At 51.6% G+C, this 26,761-nt stretch overlaps 1 protein-coding gene across 5 annotated transcripts; it reads left to right on the top strand.

Annotated features, from left to right (window-relative positions):
* The first annotated feature begins 36 nt into the window (after window positions 1-36).
* Window positions 37-26,650, top strand: SUPT5H (SPT5 homolog, DSIF elongation factor subunit). 5 transcript variants are annotated; one of them, XM_059876733.1, is made up of 30 exons: window positions 37-189; window positions 366-443; window positions 5,890-6,055; window positions 9,397-9,462; window positions 9,989-10,000; window positions 10,512-10,581; window positions 10,698-10,766; window positions 10,872-10,937; window positions 11,231-11,261; window positions 12,005-12,073; window positions 14,861-15,112; window positions 16,250-16,339; window positions 16,447-16,517; window positions 18,090-18,195; window positions 18,425-18,518; window positions 18,605-18,741; window positions 19,156-19,311; window positions 19,393-19,539; window positions 20,384-20,530; window positions 20,617-20,742; window positions 21,791-21,875; window positions 22,205-22,324; window positions 22,406-22,508; window positions 22,592-22,719; window positions 22,810-22,915; window positions 23,379-23,537; window positions 23,873-24,041; window positions 24,157-24,360; window positions 26,057-26,152; window positions 26,229-26,650. In XM_059876733.1, the coding sequence occupies exons 2-30, from the start codon at window positions 369-371 to the stop codon at window positions 26,370-26,372; spliced, it is 3,264 nt and encodes a 1,087-aa protein (XP_059732716.1). In that variant the 5' UTR covers window positions 37-189; window positions 366-368; the 3' UTR covers window positions 26,373-26,650.
* The last annotated feature ends 111 nt before the right edge of the window (window positions 26,651-26,761 follow it).

The raw sequence follows: 26,761 nt of genomic DNA on the forward strand, positions 1-26,761 counted from the left end.
GGCGGGGCCAAGAGGTAGGTTCTCGCGAGAGAGCACGTCAATCCCAGTTAGGCGTCGTGTGAACAGCAGCTGGTAGCGAAGGCTAAAGAGTCGCAAGAGCGGTGAGCCGGTGGGTTGGTGGCCGGGGTTGCAGGCCAGGCGGTTGCTGGAGGCCAGGGAGGCGTAGAGATTGTATTAAGAGCTCGGGAGGTATGGCAGGTGGCGTGGGGGAGAGGGTTCTCCTTCGAGTTCACGGTTACCAGAACAAGGCTGCCGGAAGTGCGCTTGGGTTTTTCTTCTCCCTGGAACCCTGGGGGAAACTGAGGCTCGGGGTGGGATTCCGAACTGGGAGTTGCGCTGAGGCCGCTGTCTTTCCCTGCGAGCAGAAGATGTCGGACAGCGAGGACAGCAACTTCTCCGAGGAGGAGGACAGCGAGCGCAGCAGTGACGGCGAGGAGGCCGAGGTCTGTGGCCGGGACGCTGGGGGAGACATGGGGGCCTGGGGACAGGACCAGGGCAGAACGGCTCCTCTGGGAGCTTAGAGAGGATCAGGACGAGCTCTGGTCTCTGGGAACTTACAGGTTGTCGGGAGGGAGAGAGAGAGAAATAGGCAAGCCCAAGTCAAGCAGAAGCACAGGTGCTGGAGGCCTTGGATAGTCCAGGTACAATGAGATAGCAAGTGATGTTTTTGAAGGACTTGACATATAGTAAGAAACATTAGTTTTTATTTTTAGGTATGCTCAGTCATTGGCGAAATATACTTTTAGTGTTTACTACATGCTAGACACAATTCTTAATCCTTGGGCTAAACCAGTAAACAAAGCAGGTTTTTAAAAAAAATCTTTCTTTGCTCTGGTGAAGGTAAACAAACATAGCTGATCAGTAAGTCATTTATTAAGCTAGAAGACACTGGAGAACCGTAGAGAAGAGAAGGGGACTAGGGAGTCCTGGTTGAACTTTCAGTAGGACCATGGTGCATCTGGGAGGGTGACGTTTGGCGGTGATGGAGTGAGTCACGTCATGTGCAGGAAGAGCGTTCCCATAAGGGGGAAGAGCAAGTGCAAAGTGGGGAGCATGTCTGTGGTGGCCAGAAATTAATGAGTCCAGTTTGCCTGTGTCAGAGAGCAGCATAGCACTAACAGGAGCCAGATCATGTCAGATCTTAAAGGCTGTGGTGAGGAATTTATCCTTAACTGAGTGAGGTGAAGCTATGAGAAGTTTTTGAGCAAAGGAGGCATATGATCTAATATTTTGAAAAGATCACTGTGGCTTTGGGTCTGTTGAATGTCAGTGTTTAGGAACCAAATACAGACATTTCCTGGGACATATCTGATTGTAGACATTCTTTTATTCTGCTATTAGCCTCTTATTTATTTTTGATTTATTCATTTGTTGAACAAATGAATATTTGAGCACCTTCTGCTCTGTTCCAGAGACTTCCTAGGTGTTAGGGAGAGTGGAGCAAGGCAAATTTCTGCTTTCACAGAGTTTGCATTTAGTAGGCAATGATTACAGACTAACAAAGAGATGACACTGTGATTACAGAAATGCTAGTTTATTGTTAAAGTTAGTTGCAACACTTGTAAAAAATTTTATGTAAAAACAGGTGCGGCCTACAGCAGTTCTTTGCTCAAAAAGTGGCACCACCCCATCTTTTTTTTCACTGTACATGGCATATAGGATCTTAGTTCCCTGCCCACAGATCAAACCCATGCCCCCTGCAGTGGAAGCTCGAAGTCTTAACCACTGGACCATAAGGGAAATCCTGACACCCACCTTTAAAACTGGGAATTTCTCTACTTCCCAGAGTATATTAATTGCCATTTGTCATCATGCAGATTTAAGAAAAGGAAAATTTCATAACCTGGGTTCTGGAAAACATCAGATAGATGGAGAGTGCCATAGGCTTCCCTTGAACTGCCTCATTTACTTATGTTTCCTGTTTGCCCACTTGCAGGCATTTGATTGTCAATCCTTGTCATGCTCTTTGAGGAGTCCTTAGCTTGCCAGAATAGGAATGGGGCAAATGGGAAGATGACAAGAAAGGCCTTTCCTTCAAGCTTGGTCCTTGGTCCTCTGACTCATGGCTTCAAGACACTGAGCTTGTGGTTAAAGCCGGGTGGTAATGAGACCAGGATCCCCAGTTCCTTTGCCTGGCTGAGGTAGTGTGGTTTGTACCGTGCTAGTTTCACTTCCCTAACACCACATCGGGCTTTTTTTCCCCTCCACATTGGTCTTTTAAGTCACCTGCAGGCTCACCTGCTCTCACCAGGAAAGGCAGGAGGGCAGTGTGAGGGCTTTCCTCACCTCCAGAGGTGGGTCTGACTGGGCTTTATATTTTCATCTTAGTTGTGCTGGGTTTTCGTTGTGGCACAGGCTTTCTCTCGTTGTGGCTCGCGGGGGCTTCTCTTGTTGCAGAGCGTGGACTCTAGTTGTGGCACATAGGGTCCGTTGCATGCAGGCTCGGGAGTTGCTGCACTTGGGTTCATTTGCTCCCTGGCATGTGGCATCTCGGTTCCCTGACCAGGATCAAACCTGCATGCCCTGCTTTGTGAGGCTGATTCTTTTTTTTTTTTTTTTTTGAGGCTGATTCTTAACCACTGGACCACCAGGGAAGTTCCCTGGCTGGGCTTTTTAGACAGCCAGGTGTTGACCTGGTCCTTAAAGGACTGGCTCCTGTGAATACACAGGTGTGTGTGTATGCTGAGTCTCTTCAGTCATGTCCGACTCAGCGACCCCATGGACTCTGTGTAGCCCACCAGGCTCCTCTGTCCTTCTCTAGGTGAGAATCCTGGAGAGGGTTGCCATGCCTTTCTCTAGGCAAGAACCCTGGAGAGGGTTGCCATGCCCTCCTCCAAGGAATCTTCCCGACCCAGGGGTCAAACCCAGGTCTCCTGCATTGCAGGCAGATTCTATACTATCTGAGCCACCAGGGAAGCCCTAGATAGACAGCTAGAGATGGCAAATAATGAGCCACCGTTGAGGCAGTTATCTGGTTTATTATTCAGCTTAATTCCATCACCAGGGATTAAACCAGTACCCCTTGCAGTGGAAGCACAGAGTCTTAACCAGGGAAGTCCCTGAGTGACCTTCTTATTCATCCATTCAGCAAGTGTTCTTTGAGTTCCTGTTATGTTAGGATCACAGTCTCCCTCATGAGCCCTGTGTTGAGGTAGTTTATCAGCCAATGGTTACTCCAGGGCATGCTGAGGATGGACTGTGTCAGAGCATGTTCAAGCCCTGAGGTAACAGAGATAATAGTGAGAACTGTCTCCTCAGAGAATGGGAGCCAGGTTTGGAAAGAAGACTGCTGGAACTGCCCCAGGGCGATGATGCAGAGTTCCTGGAAATCAGGCTGTGGTCCTGATTTGAGTTGAAATAAGGGATACTATGGGCTAGTCAGAATTCTGTTTTGAACAAATACAATTGACCCTTGAACACAATGGTTTTGGATTGCTTGGGTCCAATTATATGTGGACTTTTTTTTCAATAGTATATTATACCCCAGGTCCAAAATGGGCTAAATCGCGAGATTTATAATGGTGCATACTGAGAAACCCTGTGTTTGGAGGGTTGCCAATAAGTTGTGTGTATATTTTTGACTGCATAGAGGGTCAGAGTCCCAACCCCCATGTTATCTGAGGGTCAGCTGTATTTTTAAAGTTGTCTTCTGTTCCCAGCCCTGGGCTGGGTGGTGTTGAGGACCTAGGAGTGTCTGAGCTATCTTGGGCCTTTCACTCAGGGACCTAGCTCACGTGGTCAGGGCTGTGATGGTGGAAGCCCAGAGGGTTGTGAGCCTAGAGAATGTGCCTGACTCTCCCTGGTGGGGAGAGGGCAAGCATCACTTCCTGAAAGAGTATTTTGATAGAAGTATGAGTGAGAGGCAGAGGAAGATGGCTTTTGTGCTGAGGACGGATGGTGGACTGTGCTAGGAGAGCATGCTGTAAGAGGCTCAGTGGGTTTGGACCTGGTGTTTAGGGGGGCAGCCTGGGGAGGTGGCATAGAGGGAGGGGCAGTGGGCACAATGTCCACTTACACACCAGGCAGCTGGGGAGCTGGGTCTTCACCTGAGGGCAGTGGGGAGCCCTGGCTATTTTAAGCGAGGGACTAAATGATCAGATTCATGTTTTAGATCATAGTTTCCCAAGACCGTAGATGCTTTCCAGGTGGGGAGTAATGAGAAGTGCTTTTAGGTGGAATAAAAATAAGACGTGAACCCACATTGAATCATTTAGTAAGACAGTTGTTTCCTTTTATTCGCACATCTTATCTTTTAATTGGGCCATGGAGAAAGTTTCATTTGAGTGCTACTGTGTCTTGAGCACCTTTCTGAAACTTGCTAGTCTCTGTGTTTGACAGGGAGAACAGGCTTTAGGCTTAGCCTGCAGGAGGCAGCAGGCAAGTTCCAATCATGTTGGAACTTTCCTTTTAATTTTATGGTTACTTTCTATTTATAACAAGTAAAGTGAAAGTTGCTCAGTCCTGTCTACTCTTTGCAACCCCATGGATAGTTCATGGAGTTCTCTAGGCTAGAATACTGGAGTGGGTAGCCATTTCCTTTCTCCCAGGGATCTTCCCTACCCAGGGGTCGAACCCAGGTCTCCCATGTTACAGGTGGAGTCTTTACCAGCTAAGCCACAAGAGAAGCCCTATTTATAACAAGCTAACCTTTAGAGTTTTAACTTCTGAAATGTTTAAAAGCAAAAGAAGTGCCCCTTCAGTAAAATTTCCAGTGAATTTAAAGAAAAATACCAAATTGGTTGTTCTGATGTGGAGATGGTGAGAAGTCATGAAGTTAATGAGGGAAAGGTTAATGTTTGAGGACACTGTTTGGTATGAATCATTTCCTTTTGTGATTTGTATGAAAAGAGGGATTGGAGGTCAAGAGACAGGAAAGGAGGCTGGGGCAAAGGTTCAACTTTAGAGGGCAGTGTTCTGGCCCAGGCTAGGCGGCTCTGGGGAGGGAGAAGGGATAGATCGAAGAGATAATGTTCAGAAAGTAGAAAGATCAAGAGTTTGGTGCCTAGTGGGAGCTAGAGGAGGCTAGCACGGGTCTAGGGAAAGACCCTGAGGCCAGTTCGTGACATGGTGGATGTGAAGGGCTCAGACGACATCGGGGGAAGGTATCCAGGAGGCTGGTGGCACATGAGGGTGTCTAGTTCTGGGGGAAAGTTGGGGACTGGAGACAGATGGGGTTGTCATCTACAGAGACAGGCAGGGAGATCGTGGAAGATAAAAGGGCCAGAGAGAGAGTGCATAGAGGGAGAAGCAAAGTGGGCCTTTGGCTGAACCCTGATGATTGACACCAGCATTTGAGGGGTGAGCCCAGTAAGGGGAGCCTGCAGAGGAGCAGGTGGAGAGGTTAGAGAAAAACCAGGAGTGATGTGGCAGATACCAAGGGTAGAGCATTTCCCTAGGCAGAGAGAAGTCAGTGGGGTGAGAAGTCTTATGGGTAAGGACCAGAGAGTGTCCACAGAAGTAGCTGTGGAAGGTGATCAATGACCTTGGCAAGCAGTGTAGACTGGAAACAGCTCTGGGAGTCATCGTCACAATGACACAGCCAAGGGAGTGGATGAGATGGCCTGGGGGAGTCGTAGTATAGAGAGAGACAGGAACCAAGGATCAAGCCTAAAGGAGAGAGAGTGTTCAGAGGCTCGGCAGAGGATAGCAAGGAGGTCTAGGGGAGGGGAGCCCGGGTCGGCTCCCAGATACCGGTTGGGTGGATGGTGATGCCGTCACTGAGGTAGGATGGCTACTAGGGAGGCCCGGCCAGGGTGGAAGGGTGTGTTCACAGAGAGCGGGTGGTGATCAGCCAGGCAGGGCTGAGGCCAAATTTAGGGATGGAGAGCATGGTGTCTGGATTTGAGGGGTTCAGAAAACTGGTTCCCCAACCCCCCCCCGACCCTGCAGGTAGAGGAGGAGCGGCGGAGTGCGGCGGGCAGTGAGAAGGAGGAAGAGCCCGAGGAGGAAGAGGAGGAGGAAGAGGAGGAAGAGTATGATGAGGAAGAGGAGGAGGAAGATGACGACCGGCCCCCCAAGAAACCCCGCCACGGCGGCTTCATTCTGGATGAGGCTGGTATGTGACAGGGCCGGCGAGTGCTGAGTGGACGCTGGACTCCGCCTTCGGTTCTGTTTGTCCAGTGCATTATACTTGTTTGGTAAATGTCAGACACCCAACGGTAGGGTAGTCTGCGGTGCCCTGTGTGCCAGCCGTAGTGAACAGCTCAACGCTGCGCTTGTTTTGTGTATTCCTCCTCACTCACACCCACTACCAGAAGACGTTGAAGCAAATCTCAAATACATAATTTTACCCCCAAATATTCCTCTGAATAACCTGTAAAATAGATCCTTTTAAAACACAGAATTAAAATACCATTGTCATGTTTTTAAAAACTAACGATATGTCGTGCTAGTCCTGAAAAGCACAGGTGACGTAGAAGTAGGCAGCTGGACAGGACGGCGGAGGCGGACAGATCCTGGCCTGGCTCTGCTCTTTTCCCCAGGGGCCCTGGGCAAGTGGCTGCCTGTCTCTCTCAGCCTCTTTACTGTTCTGTACAAGGCAGCAGGCAGGTCTGCCTACTTCAGCAGGAATATTTTCAGGGATTTGGGGGATCAAGTGTGTAAAGCACATCAAGTTGATGGCAACCCAAAATGTAATGGCCAGCTTGCAGTAAGCCCTTAGAAAACAGGGCTGTTATTTATTCACGTTATGTGGGCCCACATCATATCTACTCTTCCGTAACTGCTTTTCTGCTCGACGATTGTGGAGGTGTATATGATGTAGCTAGCTTAGGTTAAATGAGTTAAATGTAAGGAAAGTTTTCTGAATATTTGGCAGGTCCTCAATAAATTTTAACTGTTAGCATCATCATCATAGAAATATGTTTTTTCTGATGGCTGCTTAGTGTTCCATTCTAAAATACGCTTTATAGAACCAGTCTCTTGGTGGATGTTGAAATTGTATGTACATTTCAGTAGTGTAAGCAGCATTACCATGAATATCTTCATATATATTTAAACACATATATGCAAGTTATTACCTTGGCTAGGGGTTCTTAATCTTTTTTTGTGCTGTGGCCCCTTTTTAGAGTGTGCTGAAGCCTATGGAAGTGTGAGTCCCCGACCCTTCTCAGAATCATGTTGTGAAATGCATTAAAAAAAAAAGTACATAGGATTCCAAAGAAAACAATTATGGTGAAATACGGTATCTAAATATTAAAAGAACATTGTAATGTAGATTTCTTTGGTGGGCTAATGGTTAAGAGTCTGCACTTCCACTGCAGGGAGTGTAGGTTCAATCCCTAATTGGGGAAGTTCTATATGCTGTGCAATGCGGCCAAAAAAAAAAAAAAAACACTGTGATGTATGTGCTGCTTTTTTTAGCATATTGAAAAAGCAAGGTTTAATGGAGGATCTGTTAAGAATCTAATTTTGAAGTAGCAATGACTGTGAGTAATATTTTGAGGTATCTGTAGTTGTACTATGCTATGAAAGTACCAGACTTCACTGCTTAACACTGCTGTGGTTTGTTGCCATTGTTCATGATTGATGTAAATACTTAGAGATTAGTGAAAATGAAGATGCAGTTTTTTCATCTAACATAGACCGTGCAGATTTTCTACATGGTAAATCCCTAAGTCAAACTGCTGGACAAAGGGGATACATATATTTTTAAAGCTTTTTGGTACCTTTGGCCAAATATAAGCTCCCCGAAAGGTCACACTACTTGATACTCCCACCGTCTGTACAAGCGATGCTTGTCCCTGTGCTTGTTGCCTGTGCCCAGGCAAAGGGGAGTAGAACGCCACCCCTCATTTTCTTGGGACCCTCTTACCGGAGAGGAAACCAGGGAACAGAAGGGCAGGAGATGCCCTGGGTATTCCTGGTTCTCAGAGAGCTTCAGGCCTTTTCTCAAAGGCTGAGGGGGAGGGAGTCCTTGCTTAGAGAAAAGGCCTTAGCAGATGGACTCAGATCAAGAGAGTGGATAACTTGCCATCTGACACAGATGGTGGTCACTAGGGACACCCACTTGGTGGTGGTGGGAGTGTCACTGGGTACTGCCTGTGGGAAGCTATGTGGCAGTGCCCACTAACATTCACCATGCAGGGACCCTTAGAACCAGCAATTCCCTCTGAGGAATTCACCCCCAGGTGCCAAAAGATACGAGAACAGATGCTTGCTGCAGTCTGGTGTGCAGTTGCAAATGTTTGGTGACTTCAGTGTGCACTGTTGATTAGGGCCTGGTATAATGAACTCTGGGCTTCCCTGGTGGTTCAGCAGTAAAGAATCTGCCTGCAATGCAGGAGCCGCGAGTTCGATCCCTGAGTCAGGAAGATCCGCTGGAGAAGGAAAGGGCAGTCCACTCCAGTATTCTTGCCTGGGAAATCCCATGGACAGAGGAGCATGGCGGGATACAGTTTATGGGGTTGCAAAAGAATCGGACCTGACTTACCAGCTAAACAACGACAGCATAATGAACTATAGGGCCGATAATCAGGTAGCACGTGAGGCATGCGCTGCTGTGGAAGAGCTCCAAGCTAGTCTTATTGCTTAAAGAAAGAGTGGCTTAAAAAACTGTGCGGCGGGAAAATAGCAGTGAGGGGTTTATAGGCATTTCTTAGGTGCGGCCAGATTATCTCTAGAACAGAAGCTGGTCGCACAGTTGCATCTGGGAAAGGGGACTGAAAGGGCTTAGAAATGGGAGGGAGACTCACTTAACACTTACCTCTTCTGTACACTTTGGGATTTTTTGCCATGTTAAGTTTTTAGTGTAGTATTTAATACATACAAAAGAATATATGTAATGTAACGGAGAGGTTAGGTGCACGGATCCTGGAGCCAGATTGCTTCTCAGGTACCAGTTGAGAGCCTTTGGACAAGTTAGATGACCTCTGTGTATCTCTCTTACTGTGAAATTAGAAGGATGGTGGTACCTCCCTTAGGGTGGCCAGGAAGATTCAGTGAGGAATCTGGCAAGTACTCAGAGGAGGGGCAGGGCACCTGGGACCCTCACATTAAGTGTTGGCCGTTAGAAATGTAAGAGAATAATAATAAAACCACCAACCATGAATCCTGTCTTTAAAAAAAAAAAAACTATGTACCAGTCTTCCCTTAATAGTTAGGAGGGAACTTTTTTGCTTGCCTATTTGGATCTTGTTTTTAAAATGGATCTGTGGGTGGTGGGAGGGAGGGATGACTTTCAGAATCAGGTGGATCCACACATGAGACTGTCCCTGGGGCTTAAGGCAGCTCTGAGGCCTTGGGCGGGAGCCTCGCCTGTCCGAGTCTCAGGGTCCTGATCTGGAAGCTGGGGGTCCGTAGTAGCCACTGCCCAGAGGAGATACCTTCTGGGAGCTGGTGTGATGAGGTCACCTTTGCCCTGGCTGTTCCGCTGACCACTCGGCGTTTCCGTTTCAGATGTGGACGATGAGTACGAGGATGAGGACCAGTGGGAGGATGGAGCAGAGGACATCCTGGAGAAAGGTGAGGGGGGCCCACCTCCGGGAGGCCGCCGGGGGTGTGGCCGAGAGGGTCTTGAGAGCCCACCCACCCCCCGCACTGTCCTGCCCCTCACCTCCTCACCTTGCTTCTTTCTGTCGTTGCCAGAGAGACCAGCTCTGCACCCTTTTCCTTTTAGGCCCATGAGCTGGGGGGTTGGGGGCTGTGGGGAGAGGACTCTGGGATCCCAGGGCCCCAGAGAATCCCTTCTGGGGGTTGGGGGGGGGCAGGCTGTATCCCAAGATACCCCCCACTTCTTGGGCCAGTGCCACCCCTTCCCTGTTATTTTCCGTTCTGTGCGCCTCATACATTTCGGCTTCTCCCCCAACCACCTGGTGCCTGGCCTTTACTTTTGATTTTCAACCTTCTTGTGTCCCTCCCTTCCCCTGTCCCCAACCCATTGGTTGATTTCGCTGCTATAATTTGGCTCATACTTTGTCTGCCCTCGCCCACCACCACCACCACCACCACCACCACCACCACCACCACCACCACCTCTTCCTCCAAGTAGAAGAGATTGAAGGTAAGAGCTTGAAAGTGTGATTCCCCACCCTCCTCCCATGTCCTGACATCTCTCCTTCCTGCCCGTGGCACCCTCCCTTACCCCTGACCCCTGTCCAGCCCTGGGGGCTCTGACTCATGCAGGGCCCACAGGCAGGGGGTTCTGGGGCCAGATCTGGCCTGGGAAAGTATGTGTGTGTTCATGTGTGAGTGTTGTGGGGTGCAGGGGTGAGGGGCTGGGTGAGTGGCGTGGGACGGAGTTCAGGGTGTGCTTCGACAGTGGTTGTGAGTGGCTATGAACAACTGTGTGTCCCCAGCTCCTGGCCCCGCCCCCGCCCCCCCCCCCCCCCCCAAAGGAGGACACTGGGAGCAGGATGCTGAGCAGGCCAGACCAGGGGCTGAGGGTTGGGGGTTTCCTCAGTGAGGTGTCTCCTGCCCCAAGACCCAACTCTGACCCCCAAACCCCCACCGCTTTCTCCAGGCCCCCGCTCTTCATCTCCCCTTACTCACCCTGTCTGCCAATTTCTTTGCAGCTTCCAACATCGACAATGTTGTCCTGGATGAAGACCGGTCTGGGGCTCGCCGCCTGCAAAACCTCTGGAGGTGAGCTGAGATGGGAAAGGGTGAAACCGGCTTCCATGGGGAGATCTGGGGGCAGGTCAGCCCACCCTCCTCTCCTCAACCTTCCATTCTCGTTCACTTTCTCTTACATACCCCAGGGACCAGCGAGAAGAAGAACTGGGCGAGTATTACATGAAGAAATACGCCAAGTCATCTGTGGGAGAGACGTAAGGGCGTGTGCTGGGCCGGGTTGGGGCTGGGAGCATGTGGTCCCTTAGAAGGGTTGGGGTCTGACAGACCCCCTTCCTGCCTGACTGCCCCTCTCTCTCCAGGGTGTATGGAGGGTCTGATGAGCTCTCGGATGACATCACCCAGCAGCAGCTGCTCCCAGGAGTCAAGTAAGAGGATGGGACAGGAGGGCTTAGGTGGGAATTTTTATGGGGTGATGTGCCCACATGGCTTACTCCCTGAAGTGAATCAGGTCACAGAGTTGCACAGACGGAGTGGTGGCTGGTGGGGAAAGAAGGGAATGGCAAGTTGGTGCTTTTCTCTCTCCTTCCCCTGCCTGCGGATGGCAGGATGGAGAAGGGAGAGAGTGTGGAGGGAGAGGAAGAGCGGTGGGTGTGGTGATTTGTGTGTTTCCCATGAGGAGATAGATTTACTAAAGGGCTTCTTTTTCCTCTCCTGTCAGGGATCCCAATCTGTGGACTGTCAAATGTAAGGTGTGTGCCCTGGCCTCCTGGCCTGAGGGAGGCAGAGGAACAGAGAAGCCGCCTTGTCAGGGGAACTCGCCCTCTGTCGTCCCCGGGTCTCCTTGACCTGTCAGTCTCTTGGTCCTTCTTCCTCTGCCTCTGCATTCTTCTCTCTCCTTGCCCCGCCCTCTTCACCCCTCCCCTCTCCCTCCCTCAGTGTCTCTCCCAGGTTTTCTTGCTGTCTATGCCTGTTGCTCTCTAACCCCTCCATCTCTCTTGTTCTTCTCTCTCCTGTTTTATTTACTTTTCTCTTTTTTTGACTGCACTGTGTAGTATGTGCAGTCTTCGTTCAACCAGGGATCGAACCTGGGCCCCTGGCAGTGAGAGCACTGAGTCCTTTCTAACCACTGGACAGCCAGGAAAATTCCTGCTGTCTTACTTTATCTTTTGCACAATGACACTGTCTTTATTTTTTTAATTGAGGTGTAATTGACTTACAATATTATGTAAATTTCAGCTGTACAACATAGTGATTTGCAATTTTTAAAGATACTGCTTTCGTAGTTATTACAAAATATTGGCTATGTCCCTTGTCCTGTGCAGTGTATCCTTATAACTTTAATTTATTTTATACATAGTAGTTTGTAGCTCTTAATCCCATACCCTATCCTGCCCTCCCCGTCTCTGTCTTCCTTGCTGCTCTCTCCTGCCCACTTTTCTATGGCCTGTTCTCCGTCTTGTCATCTCTCATAAGCCTGCCTTTATTCTTCCAGATTGGGGAGGAACGGGCCACAGCCATTTCCTTGATGCGCAAGTTTATTGCCTACCAGTTCACAGACACGGTAAGTTGGATAGGCAGGCAGCCTCGGGGTGAGAGACGGGTAAAGCCCAGAGTGAGACACGGAACAAGTTCAGAGGTACCAGGTACCCCAGCTGAGCAGCACTGTCTGTTAAGTGAGCTGCTTCAGCTAGAAAATGACCCCTTTCTGGGTTGAAGGGTTCTTTTGTGCCTGTCGAGATACTGTCTTCATTCTCTCTGCATTTCTGGCAGGGTTCCCCAGCCCCTGCACCCCTCTGAAAGTCAGCCATCTCTCTTCCTGAGCCTTTTCTGCCTGAGAGTGAGTTCTTCCTGTTTACCAACCCTGGTGGGCAGCTGTCACCCTCTTACTGTTTGGCTGGGAGTCCTAGCATAGGGCAGTGTGGCTAAGTGCATCACAGAACAGGCCTGTCAGGAGAATTCCTTCCTTCTCTTTTTCAGTGTTATCAGAGTCCATTGAGCCCCTCCTCTGGGCTGCTCCCAGCATTCGGAGATGCTGAGGGTACAGCAGTGACCATGCCAGAGCTGGTCCCTGCCCCGTCAGGGCTCGCTTACGTGCAGCACACAAACATGAAGTAATGCTGACTGCGTGCAGGGCAGCAGGTGCTGCAGGAAGGGCACAGATCTATCTTTAGACTGTTGAGCTTTGAATCCTGCCCCTGTGGCTTCCTCACTGTATGACCTTGATCGAGCCACTTCCCCTCTCTGTGCCCCTTGCTTTCACCTCAGCATCTTTAGAGTTAAGTTATCTTTGAACATGTCCAACTCTAAGTCAGGGCTTGTTCTACAGCATGTGTTCAGTACATGTCATTGTTTTCAGAGGCGTAATTGTTAGTTTTGGAACCAAGGCGTGCTGACTGGTAACTTTCTCACTGAATGTAATTTGTATTAGACCAAGTGCATTGCTTTTACCTGCCGGAGCAGTGAATGTGTGTCAGTGGGACCAGTGGACAGTTGCAAGATGTGCAGATCGTGATTTTAAATGTGCTCAGACTTCTGCTTTGTGCCCTGGGGAAGATTCTAGTAACCTCATTTGAGATAGGACTGAAATGGTACATGTATATCATAAAAGCCAAAATCTCTCCATACCCGAGTCCCATTTTCCAGAAGTAACGATTGTTGGTTTGTGTGCCTTGGCTTCATAGGTGGCTCAGTGGTAAAGAACCCACTTGCCAGTGCAGGAGCCACAGGAGATGCGGGTTTGATCTCTGGGTTGGGAAGATCCCCTGGAGGAGGAAATGGAACCCACTGCAGTATTCTTGAGGGGAAAATCCCATGGACAGAGGAGCCTAGCGGGCCACAGTCCATGGGGTTGCAGAGTCAGACATGACTGAGGGACTGAGCACACAATCTTGTGTGTCTTTCCAGACCATCTTCCCTGCATATTGAAAAATGTGCCATTTGTTAAGTCGCTTCAGTTGTGTGACTCTTTGCGACCCCATGGACTGTGGCCCGCCAGGCTCTTCTGTCCATGGGATTCTCTAGGCAAGAATACTGGAGTGGGTTGCCATGCCCTCCTCCAGGGGATCTTCCTGACCCAGGGATTGAACCCAAGTCTTTTACGTCTCCTATATTGGCAGGTGTATTCTTTACCACTAGCACCACCTGGGAAGCCCCATTTTGGGTATGTGTATTGTCAAAACCAGGAAAACATGGAATAAAAACTTGAATTTCTATGTTTAAATGATTATTAAAATATCTAATACCTAATAGGTATTTTAAAAGATAAAAGGATATTATGTACATACCATTCTGCAGAGAGCGTTTTCTCAGCACCATGATCATCTTTCCATGCCCAGGAACTATAAAGTTGTTTCCATTTTTCGCTATTAGGAACAATACTCAAACAATCTAGTTGCTTTTTAAAAAATTGAAATGTAATTCACATACGATATAAAAATATTTTGCTGGATTTGATGTTCTGTTTCATTAAACGTTTTTGCATCTATGTTTGTAAGGGATTTAGTCTGTAGTTTTCTTATGTCGTCTCTGTTAGGTTTTGATATCAGGGTAATAATGGATTCATAGGACTGATTGGGAATGTCCCCCTTCTATTTTTTGGAAGCTTTTGTGAAGGAGTGGTGTTAATTTTTAGATGTTTGGTAAATTTCACCAGTGAAGCCATCTAATGCTGGGCTTTGGGTGAGTGGGTGGGTGTGCATGTGTGTTTTTTGATTATTAGTTCAAAACTGTTACCTTGTACAGGGCTATTAAGATTTTCTGTTTCTTTTTGAGTCAGTTGTAGTAGTTTATGTCTTTCTACAAAAAAGAAATATTCATTTCATTTAGGTTAATTTATTGGTGTGCCTTAAAATTCTCTACGTTTGGTTGGTAGTAGTATCCTTTCTTTCATTCCTGATTTTGGTAATTTGAGTTTTTTTCTCTTTTTTTCTTTGCCTTGGTCAGTCTGGCTAAAGATTGGTCAAATTTGTTGATCTTCTCAAGCAACCACCTTCAGTGGTCTTCCCTATTGTTTTTCTAACCTCTGTTTCACTTATTTTCCATTCTGATCTTTATTGTTTCTTCCTTCTGCTTGCTTTGGGGTTAATTTCCTTTCTTTTCTGTTTTCTTAAGGTGGAAATTTAGGTTATTGATTTGAACAAATTTTTAAGTTGGTGTTTGCAGGTGTAAATTAACCTCTAAGCACGTTTTTTTCCTATGATAATAACTGCAGTGCACATCCTTGTGATAGGGTCGTTGCACAACATGTTTCTGTGGGAAAATCCCTAGAAGAGAGCTTGCTGAGGTGGCAGTCATTCCTGGTACTGGCAGTCATGTCTCACTGTCTCTGCCCACTGGCTTGGCCCTCCAGCCCCTGCAGATCAAATCGGTAGTGGCACCGGAACACGTGAAGGGTTACATCTACGTGGAGGCCTACAAGCAGACCCATGTGAAGCAGGCCATCGAGGGTGTGGGCAACCTGCGGCTTGGCTACTGGAACCAGCAGATGGTGCCTATCAAGGAGATGACGGATGTGCTTAAAGTGGTGAAGGAGGTGGCCAACCTGAAACCCAAATCCTGGGTCCGCCTCAAGCGGGGCATCTACAAGGATGACATCGCTCAGGTGCCTGGGGCTGGGCTGGGTAGCTGAGGAGGCCAGGGCTCTCTGTTCTGTCCTCCCTTCTCTATGCTTTACCCTTTCCAGCCCTCTAATTAGTCAGAGAGCAGAACCCACTCAGGTCAGGTGAAGCAGAGTCTGGACTTCATTGCGAATACAGGAAATGGAGGACCATCTTCTGTTGGTGTTGGATGAATGTTAGGTAATGATCTGAAGATGGTGAGGAAGTGAGCCATGTGAAGTTCTCGGGGAAGAGGTGTGGCAGAAAGCAGCATGTGAGCCAGGATGGGTGAAGCAGAGTGAGCGAGGGTGAGAGTGGCAGGAGAGGAGCTCAGGGAGGCAATGGGGGCCTGTAGCCCATCCAACAACTTTGCCTTTTACTGGAGTAAGATGGGAGGCTCCAAGGGAAGCTTGGATTTTAATAGGATTACTCTGCTGACTACATGGAGATCAGACCACTGATTGTCAAGCAGGGGTACCCCCAGGGAACTTTTCACATAGAATGGAGACATTTCTGGTGGTTTTAACTGGGAAATGAGTTGATTTTAACATTCAGTGTCTGACAAGGCCTGGGACAGCCCCTCACAACAAAGGATCACCTGGCTAAGGAAACCCTGCAATAGACAGGATGGGGCCACAGGAGCAGGGAAATCAGTGAGGAGACTGCTGTCTGGGTTGCAGGTGCCGGTGGACAAGACCGAGGTTGCAGTAGTAGAGGGGGAGAAGAGGTCAGAATTGTTGGAGGCAGCGCTGCCAGGTTTGCTTCCAGGTTGGATGTGGGTGTAAAAGAAAGAGAGGAGTGAAGAACACCTCCCACGCTGTGTGCCTGAGCAAGAGGAAGAATGGAGGGGACCTGTGGGGAGAGGAGCAGGTTTGGAGGCAGTCAGGAGATTAGCTGCGGTTATGCTGGGTTTAATGGACCTTTTAGACATCCAGGTGGAGTTGTCACGTCGTCAGTGGGTACTTAATTTCAGGCTGGAGGGAAGACAGGCTGGAGAATGAATCTGGAGGAGTTATCAGCAGTTTCATTTCCTCTCATCATGCTCTGTCCCTGGCCCTTCCTGGCATCTCCTCGCCTTCCCTGAGTCTGGAGTTGGGGAGGGAAGGCTGGGGCCCTGCTGACCTCCCAACCGAACTTCTCAGGTGGATTACGTGGAGCCCAGTCAAAACACCATTTCCCTGAAGATGATCCCACGCATCGACTACGACCGCATCAAGGCCCGCATGAGCTTGGTACTGTGGGGATGTGCTGCTGGGACTGGGGAGGGAGTGCTTGATCCCTACTGGTGGCCAAGCCCTCGTCTCTCACCCTTCCCATCCATGCCTCTTTTCCTACACAGAAAGACTGGTTTGCCAAAAGGAAGAAGTTTAAGCGGCCCCCACAGAGGCTGTTTGATGCAGAAAAGATCAGGTGAGCGTCCTGGGGCTGGGCTGGGTGGCCAGATCTGTGGTGTAGGATGTCCCTTTGCAGATTCTCCTGTAGAGCTGGGCTCCCAGAGCCATCGAGGGTTTAGTTTATGAGTGGTTAACTTGGCAGTATAGCCTTAGCCAAGTTATTTAACATACCTGTGCCTCAGAGTTTGCTCTGCTGCAAAGATCAGTAAGAGTAACCCCCGCTTCCTAGGATGGCACTGAGAGTCAAAAGAATTAATATGTGTGCGTGCCCAAAATAGCACTTGGTACCTAGTCAGTGTGATGAACGGTGTCACGTATTGAAATGAGATTTATCGACACATCAGGCCTTATAGTCTCTTTCCTGATTGCCTAATGCCTGGACACCTCAGATGGTACAGAACCCCTTCTGCTCAGGACGTCTCTGTCCTCCTCCCCCTCCCCAGCTGAGTGGACCTCTGGAGCACCCCAGGGTTTCCATCACCCAGGGCTTCTGGGGGCTCCAGTGGGGAGGGTAGGCGAGGAGGATGAAGAAACAAAAGCAGCCAGTGACACTTGCCCTCTGGTCCTGCTCTGGAACACATCGTAAATGTGAACAGCCAGTTTTTTCATTCTGATAAAGGCTGGATTGTAGAATGAGCCTTTTGATCTACTAGGCTGGGCTAATGCCCCCAGGCCAGGCCAGGTTAGTACTTCACATGCCTGAACTGGACTCATTTACAGCAGTGGTCTCCCCCCAGCTGGAAATGCGCTTCTTGAGAACAAACCAGAGCGACCCTTCCCCGCCCCGCAGCCGTCGGCCTGACGCAGTGCCCAGACCTGCCCAGCTGAGCACACTCGAACCCCTCTCCCTAGGTGCACCGTGTGCATGAGAAGATGGTCGGCAGGTGGAACCCAATCTGCTCCACACGCTCCCCTTTTTGAGAAGTGGACAGGCTTTCCCTCCCCACCCTAGCAGCATGGGGCAGGGTCTGCAGGCCAGTAGAGTTAAAGCACAGGCTTGGGAGTCCTAACCCCTGCATTTGAACCTTGACTCTTAGACTCATAGGCTTGGCTACCTTGGCCATATCATGCACCCTCCCTGAGCCTTACTCTCTCACTTGCCTGAGAAATGAGGGTCATATTACTGACGTCACGGGCTTTGGAGAGGAGTCAGTGAGGTCACGTGTGTGTGAGTGTTAATCGTTAGCATGGTCTGATACTTTGTCTACCTCCTACTCACCGAGTGAGTGCCTGCCGTGTGCCAGGCACTATTGTAGGGTAAATAGTGAATAAAAGATGCTAGGTCCCTGCCCTTCTGGAGCTGCCATTCTAGGGAGATGTATCAAACAGGAGCTCATCAGAGGGTGTTAATGAGCTCTCATTAAAAATAAAGCAGGGAAGGGGGCAGCAAAGTGCAGAGGGGCAGGAGCAGTGTACCCTTCCATCGAGGCAGGGCCTTCGGGCTTTGTGAGAGGTCACTCCCACCCAGAGGGGGTGTTTGGGATGGGATGGCTCAGGCATCCCGTGTCCACTTCCCCCTTTGCCAGCAGAGGAGACTGAGGCCCAGCAAGCCTCTTAACGCCCTCTTCTCTCCCCTACAAAATCCCAGATCCCTGGGGGGTGATGTTGCCTCCGACGGTGACTTCCTCATCTTCGAGGGGAACCGTTACAGCCGGAAGGGCTTTCTGTTCAAGAGCTTTGCCATGTCTGCTGTGGTAAGGGTCCCAGAGGGAGTTGTGCTAAGGGTGGTAGGGAGCGGGGAGGCCCAGCTTTCTCCCTCCTGCAGTCCAGGCCCCAGAGCAGTGGGTTATCTGGGTTTGTCCCAGGTAATTCTCAAAGGAGTTTCCCCAGGAGAATAACCTCACCATCTTTCCAGCCCATTAAGCTGGGCTGTGCCACTGACCTTCATCTTCTTCCTTCTCTTCCTCTGGTTTTGGGGCTCAGATCACAGAGGGTGTGAAGCCCACACTGTCTGAGCTGGAGAAGTTTGAGGACCAGCCAGAGGGCATCGACCTGGAGGTGGTGACTGAAAGCACAGGTATGAGGTCACGGTCGGTAACCCAGCCCAAGGAGAGGGCGGCCCATGGTACGCAGCCCCCAGGTTAGCCTGTGTCTGCCCCGCAGGGAAGGAGCGGGAGCACAACTTCCAGCCCGGGGACAACGTGGAGGTGTGTGAGGGCGAGCTCATCAACCTGCAGGGCAAGATCCTCAGCGTGGACGGCAACAAGATCACCATCATGCCCAAGCACGAGGACCTCAAGGTAGGGGCCGCACCGCCCGTGTGTGCGTGCTGGGTTGCGAGCATGATGAAAGCATGGAGCATTCCTGAGCTCACTGGTTTTAGTTTGCTTGGGGTGGGTGCGTCTGACACTTGTCCAGGCCCAGTGGTGTGTGTCTGGGGTGAGGCTGTCTCCAGGTGGGTCTGAGGAGGTCTCTGTAGTCTGGTGTCATATGTCTTGGGGATGGCCCATCTCTATACAGGGTTAAGGCTTGTCCAGGCTGGGGCAGGCTGAGGGTGGTCCCAGTGGCCTGAGGTGGTCTCCAGTTGGGGGCGTGAGCCTGGCGTGGGTTGTGGCCCGGACATTCTGGGAATACGAGTGGAATCTGAAGGCGGGTGGGCACATGGTCTGTGGTGACTTCCTTAACCTGCTCGCTGACCTCATCCCCATCCCCAGGACATGCTGGAGTTCCCGGCCCAGGAACTTCGCAAGTACTTCAAGATGGGGGACCACGTGAAGGTGATCGCTGGTCGGTTTGAGGGCGACACAGGCCTCATCGTGCGGGTGGAGGAGAACTTCGTCATCCTCTTCTCTGACCTCACCATGCACGAGGTAGCTGGTGGGGGGCTGGGAGCGGGGTGGATGTACACGGAGCCATGTGGACCCTGCTTCACCCACTCCCATCTCCTACAGCTGAAGGTGCTCCCCCGGGACCTGCAGCTCTGCTCGGAGACGGCATCAGGTGTGGATGTTGGGGGCCAGCACGAATGGGGGGAGCTGGTGCAGCTGGACCCCCAGACCGTGGGCGTCATCGTGCGACTGGAGCGGGAGACCTTCCAGGTGTGTGTGCTGCACGTAGGGGCCTCCTCTCCCTCCAGCTCTTCATCCTGGGAGGTGGCGGAGCAAGGTGGCCGAGAACCCAGACTGCTCCGGGTGCAGACCTGGCTCTGTCATGCGGAGCTCACTGTGTGACATCGGTCGGGCAAGTGCATGTCAGTTAGCCTCTCTGTGCCTCAGTATCACACCTAGTGAAAAGGAAGTAGCAGCGGCATATGCTTCATTAGCTGTGACCGAATCCCCGAAGTCAGATATGTACCTGGGCACTGGGTGCTGGGCTTAAGGGCTGGGTACAGCTGGTGTCTTCCTCCCCTTCACTGAGGATGTGGCGGCCAAAGAGTATAAATGCTTAGGACCCTGGACTCTGGATTCACATCTCAGCTCTTTTACGTTCTGCCGTGTGACTCTGAGCTAGTAACTTGCCCTCTCTGGGCCTGAGATTTTCCCTCTGAAATGGGAGCTGTAACAGCACCCACCTCAGAGGGAAATTTTGAGGCCTCAGTGGAATCTTGTGTGAAGAGTTTAGCACCCGTCTGGCACAGAGTGATGGATAGACATTAACTGTTATGTTAACGTTTGTTCCTCTGCTCATCTCAGGTCCCTGATGCTCAGTCAGAATGGAGTCTCCTTCTAGAGGGTGTTCTGGAATGATGGGGACATTTTTGGTTGACCTGGTGCCCAGGGGGTGGTTCCTAACATCACCTGCCCCAGAGTCAGGGAGTCTAGACATCCTGCAGAGCTTGGGACAGTCTCCCATAGGAAGAACCATCCCACTGCAGGGAAGCCCTGCCCCACATGACGCCTTTCCACTCTCAGCCACTCGGTATCCCCTCCCGTCCCTCCGTAGGTGCTGAACATGTATGGGAAGGTGGTGACTGTCAGGCACCAGGCTGTGACCCGGAAGAAAGACAACCGCTTTGCCGTGGCCCTGGACTCAGAACAGAATAATATCCACGTGAAAGACATCGTCAAGGTCATTGACGGCCCCCACTCGGTGAGTATAAGCTTTGTCCCATCTGTTACAGCTGAGAGATTTGGGATGGAGCGTGGCCACGAGCTGACTGTCCTTCCCCCGTCCAGGGCCGGGAAGGCGAGATTCGCCATCTCTTCCGCAGCTTCGCCTTCCTGCACTGCAAGAAACTGGTGGAGAACGGCGGCATGTTTGTCTGCAAGACCCGCCACCTGGTGCTGGCAGGGGGCTCGAAGGTGAGGCGGGCATGGTGGCACCCTGGCTGCTGGCCACCTGGCTCAGTTCTCTGGTCTTCCCTGGCCTCAGGAGTGACACAGATGGGCAGATGTCAGTGTCTGTCTACTGGCTATCTGGCTCGGTTCTCTGGTCTTCCCTGGCCTCAGGAGTGACACAGATGGGCTTGGTGTCCATTTGGACAGATGGGCAGATGTCAGTGTCTGTCTACTGGCTATCTGGCTCGGTTCTCTGGTCTTCCCTGGCCTCAGGAGTGACACAAATGGGCTTGATGTCTACAGGAGGGCAGATATCAGTGTCAGGTCCTTGGCAAATTGTGAAAAAAAAGGGCTTTGAGATTCTGATCTATTTACCAAATCATTTATTCATTCAGTTTTATTGAGCACCTGTTAGGTGTTTGACACTGGAGTTGCGGCAGTGAACAATACAAAAAAAACCCTGTTCTGGTGCTGCTGCTCTGGAGATGAACAGATAAATAAATGCATGCGTAGTACAACTTGGGCTGATGATGAAGGATAAACCAAGATAAGGAGATAGAGAGTATGGGGGTTGCTGCTTTAGAGAGGACGTTAAGGACGGACTCAGCTCCTTGAGGAGGTGGCATTTAAGCCAGAGACTTGAAGGAAGGGTTGGGGCGCCCCATGCATGTCTCGGGACAGCACAGTTCCTGAGGTGGGATTTGTAGGAAATTGTGCAGAACCAGGTATCCGAAAGGAAATCAGACGTGGGATCTGGGGAGCTGGGATCAGGAGATGGTCTCCTCAGGGCCCTGCAGATGGAATGCGGAATCCCCATGGCTTGCAGTTTGTATATCACCAGGGGTTTAAATTCCTGACCACCACGTGGTAGTCCCACTCCTTGCCTCTTGATTGACAGGCCCACAGTGGCATAGGGGTGGCAGTTTTCCTAAAGGGAAATGGAGCCATTGTGACCAGGAGGAGGGAGGGATGGCTCCTGGGCAGGTTCACACAGCAGACGTGGGATGTCTGGGGTCTGGGAACCTGTCACTCAGGCCCTGGCTACCAGTTCACTTCTTGTCCCTCCCCCTAGCCTCGTGATGTGACCAACTTCACAGTAGGAGGCTTCGCCCCTATGAGCCCCCGGATCAGCAGCCCTATGCACCCCAGTGCTGGAGGTGAGGGGGATCTGGGGTGTGGTTGTGTCTGGGGGGTGGAGGAGGGATGTTGTTCAGCCTGCACTCACTATCTGCTTTGAGCCGGCCTGCACATGGTAAGACTCACAGCCCAGGGGAGACCCGACCCCCAACCCCCTGCCAACAGTGACAGTCCAGGGTGGTCAGGGCTGTGAAGGGAAGGCCCAGGGCTCTGGTGGGGGGCCCCCAGAGGAGGCTTCTAACCCAGAGGTTGGGGGGAGTCAGGCGAAGAGGGGGCTGGAAGGGACCTTGGCTATGGGCACAGCATGTCGGGGGGTGGACCAGGGACTGGTGACATTCTTCCTTCCCAGGTCAGCGCGGTGGCTTTGGCAGCCCAGGTGGCGGTGGTGGTGGCATGAGCAGAGGCCGAGGGCGGAGAGACAACGAGCTCATTGGCCAGACTGTGCGCATCTCCCAGGGGCCCTACAAAGGTGACCTGCGAGGCCGTGTGGAGGCCCGGGGAGGGGCGTGGGGAGGAGAGCCCGCCCGCTGACCTCCTGCCTCCCCACCAGGCTACATTGGTGTGGTGAAGGACGCCACGGAGTCCACTGCCCGCGTGGAGCTGCACTCCACCTGCCAGACCATCTCAGTGGACCGCCAGCGCCTCACCACTGTGTACGGGCCAGGGCAGGGCTGGGAAGAAGGCTGTTGGACGGCGCGAGGGCCCTGCTTACCCCACTTGTTCTCTGTGGCTACAGGGGCTCACGGCGCCCAGGCGGCATGGCCTCAACCTACGGGCGGACACCCATGTATGGCTCCCAGACGCCCATGTACGGCTCTGGCTCCCGCACACCCATGTACGGCTCTCAGACGCCCCTCCAGGATGGTGAGCATTCCCAGCAGATAGAGATGGGGGTGATGTGGAGGGGTCTGGAGACAGGACAGAACTGATGGACACATCTCTCTCCCGTTACAGGCAGCCGCACCCCGCATTATGGCTCTCAGACACCCCTGCATGATGGCAGCCGCACTCCTGCCCAGAGTGGGGCCTGGGACCCAAACAACCCCAATACACCGTCACGGTGAGCTGGGGCTGGGGCAGGGTTCCCTGAGTGTGTTCCCGTGTGCGTGCCCGTGTGCATGAGTGGTTCCACTGTGTGTCCGTGGAATGGTCAGGTCTGTGTGACCTACCCTGAGTCCTCTGCTCCCAGCCCCAGGCTGGTTATGTGAAGGAGGGTAGGCCTTACTGGGGCTGGAGGCAAAGTCATTTCCCCAGCTCCCATCAGAGTAGCGATCTGGGATTAAGACGTGGGCCTGGAGACAGAGTGTGTGACCACCCTCATGTGGCTGGTTGTATGACCTTGGATGGACAATCTCATCTCTGTTTCCCAAGTCTGGCCACCTGTGAAAAAGAGGCCTCTGGATGGGGCTGTTTGTGAGGATGAAGTTGCCTTGTCTTGCCTGGTGTTCCGTGCTGTCCTAGAGGCGTTTGCTACCTTGTTGTGATCACCATAGTCATTCTCAACAGACCTCTCTCCCCAACAGGGCTGAGGAAGAATATGAGTATGCCTTTGATGATGAGCCTACCCCATCCCCACAGGCCTACGGGGGCACCCCCAACCCCCAAACACCTGGCTACCCAGACCCCTCGTCCCCGCAGGTCAACCCACAGTACAACCCACAGACTCCAGGGACACCAGCCATGTGAGTCCATTGGGGCTAGCCCTTATCAGCTGCTGCCAAAACCTTCTCGCTGCCAAAACCTTATTGCTGCCAAAGCCTCCTCACTGCCATCACCTCCTTCTCTCGTTCTAATATTTATTTATTTGGTGCATTGGGTCTGCGTTGCCTCATGCGGGATCTTTCATTGCAGCATGTGAACTAGTTGTCGCCTGTGGGATCTAGTTCCCTGGCCAGGGATCGAACCCAGGCCCCCTGCATTGCAAGGCGGATTCTTAACCACTGGACCACCAGGGAAGTCTCTTCTTTCCTCTTCTAATGCCCCCAACTAATACCTGCTTCACTCCTTGTCTCTACAGGTACAACACAGACCAGTTCTCCCCCTATGCAGCCCCCTCCCCGCAAGGCTCCTACCAGCCCAGCCCCAGCCCTCAGAGCTACCACCAGGTGGCGCCAAGTCCAGCAGGCTACCAGAATACCCACTCCCCAGCCAGCTACCACCCCACACCCTCGCCAATGGCATATCAGGTACTGGTCAACTTACACGCCCTTGAGTGTGCTGGGCTAAGATGGGCCTTGGGCCTGTAGGGACACCCAGGCCAAATGACCTGTTCCCAGCAACCGCATCCCCTTTTCCCTACAGGCCAGCCCCAGCCCAAGCCCTGTTGGCTACAGTCCGATGACACCTGGAGCTCCTTCCCCAGGTGGCTACAACCCACACACGCCGGGCTCAGGCATTGAACAGAACTCCAGTGACTGGGTGACCACTGACATCCAGGTGAAGGTGCGGGACACCTACCTGGATACACAGGTGGTGGGGCAGACGGGTGTCATCCGCAGTGTCACGGTAAGTAAGGCCCCAGCTGGCGGGTGGGCAGGCATCCTCTCCTTTGGGGCCCCCAGTCTCTGTGGTTACTGGTTTGTCCTGGTTTTCATTGTTGTTGTTTGTTTTTCTTATTGTCTATCCACATCTTCCAGTAGCTGTTTATAGCTTGAGTCGTAGATATGGAAAGGTTTGGCGTGCAAAATTTCACAAGGCAGGGAGTTCTGCCTTTTATGCTCATGGCCCCCATCAGCCTGGGAGATCTGGTGACTGGCACCCAGGAGTATGGTTACTTTTTGACAGTTCAGTAACAAGAACTGAGTGCTCCTCTGTGCCAGGCTTTGGCTTAGCACCAGACCCCCATGCCCCATGGGCACCCATAGCTTCAGCTTTGCTGACCCTTCATTCTTCCTAGTCACTGAATTCTCTTCAGCCTCAGGGCCTTTGCTCGTTACTTTCCTTTGTCTAGAACTCTCTTCCCTCCATTCTTTGTCTAGTTAACTCCTACTCATCCTTCAAAGCAACACCTGGGCTGTCCCAGGTCTGTCTCTTGTGGGTTCATGTAATTCCTTTTCATGTTATCTACCTGCTGCCTAAAAGCTTAAAGTTTACCCATATGGGATTCTTTGATTACCAGATCTGTATTTTCTTTCTAAGTAGCCTCAGTTTCTCTATGCGGGACTGACACTTTGTTGGCCTTTCAGTAAATATTAATTGAATTAATCAAACAAACACTGGAGATGAAGACAGCTCCAGCCCTACCCTCACAGATCTCACATTCCTGTGGGGGAGACAGACGTGTCCCCAGACAGCCTGAATGACCAGAGCTGGGATATGGGAAGCACAGAGGGAAAGGGGAGCTATGTGAACCCTGGGGAGGCACCTCACCCAACTTTATAAGTGTTCAAGGAGGGCTTCTGGGAGAAGGTTAATGTCTGCGTCAAGACCTGAAGAATGAACAGGAGAAAGCCGAGGGAAATGGTGGGGAGGGGGCTGAGGGTGCTCTAGCTAAAGGGCATGTGCAGAAGCCTGTCGGGGAGGGAAAACCTGGCATATGTGGGCAGTTGAAGTCTATTCATTGTGGCTGGAACTTAAAGAGTCAAGGGGGAAGGTGAGTTGTGAGGCCAGAGGAGAGGCTAGAGCAGGTTACATGCCAGCCTGGAGAACTTGGATTGTGTCCTGAGGACACTGGTGGGTGGGCATCTCAGCAGGGATGGGATCAGATGTGTGGTTGGGAATTAACTCACTTGTTGCTGTGTCATAGGCGGATCAGGTGTGGTGAGACGGGATCAGGGGCTGGAAGCCCAGGGGGAGGTCAGGTTGCACTACTGGGCTGTGGGAAGGAGGGAGGAGCCTAAATGGACAGGCCGGGGACCCTGGGGCCATCCTCGAGACGGGGCCCAGGAGGAGCAAGTGTCGGGTGAAGCTGAGGCCAGTGTGGGACACGAGTGAGGGGCCTGAGCAGCAGTCTCCCTTCTGCCCTAAGTTAGCTTCATGCAGATGCTTCTCTTGCTGGTCTGATCACCCTGCCCCGCCATCCCCTCTACACCACAGACCTCAGGCCTTGGAACCAGGCCCAGCCTTCCCCTTTCCTGCCCCTGTGTCACCTTGGGAAAGTGACTTCTTAGAATGAGTCCTGATCTTGTGTCCGTTGAGGGCAGGGGATTATCAGTCCTGTGTTGGGAGCTGGCCAGGCTGACCAGGCTGTCCCCACCCCCAGGGAGGCATGTGCTCTGTGTACCTGAAGGACAGTGAGAAGGTTGTCAGCATCTCTAGTGAACACCTGGAGCCCATCACCCCCACCAAGAACAACAAGGTAAGGGAGGGCAAGGGGACGTGGGTGCGTGGGGCTGCTGCCGTGGCCCCTGACCCCATGTGTTGTCCCCCTGCAGGTGAAGGTGATCCTGGGTGAGGATCGGGAAGCCACAGGTGTCCTGCTGAGCATCGATGGTGAGGATGGCATTGTCCGCATGGACCTTGATGAACAGCTCAAGATCCTCAACCTCCGCTTCCTGGGGAAGCTCCTGGAGGCATAAGGCAGGCAGAGTGGACTTTGGCAAATAATCTGACAGATGGAGAACATCCCTCTTTCCTTCCCTGGCCCTTGGCTCTGACTTGGGATCCAGGGCCAGGAGTAGGGCTAGCCTGGTGGTTCAGAATTTCTTTTATTTTCCTTTCTGCGTTCCTATCTCCCTCCCTGATAATTCATGGGAATCAGAGTAGAGTCTGGGGGAGGGTCCCCACCTTCTTATTCCCCACCTTCCCCAGCTTGCTTTTGTGTTACGATCTTTCAATAAAAAACTGTTTGGTCAAAGTCCTGTCTGTTTGTGTTCTGGTTTGTAAGTGGGGTCACTTGCAGACCCCATTTAATACCTTGCTGTGGGGTCTTCAGCAGATAATGGTCCTACTTAAGCCTCATGTTACT

This window comes from Bos taurus, chromosome 18 (assembly GCF_002263795.3).
Source record: "Bos taurus isolate L1 Dominette 01449 registration number 42190680 breed Hereford chromosome 18, ARS-UCD2.0, whole genome shotgun sequence".
Classification (NCBI taxonomy): Eukaryota; Metazoa; Chordata; class Mammalia; order Artiodactyla; family Bovidae; genus Bos; species Bos taurus.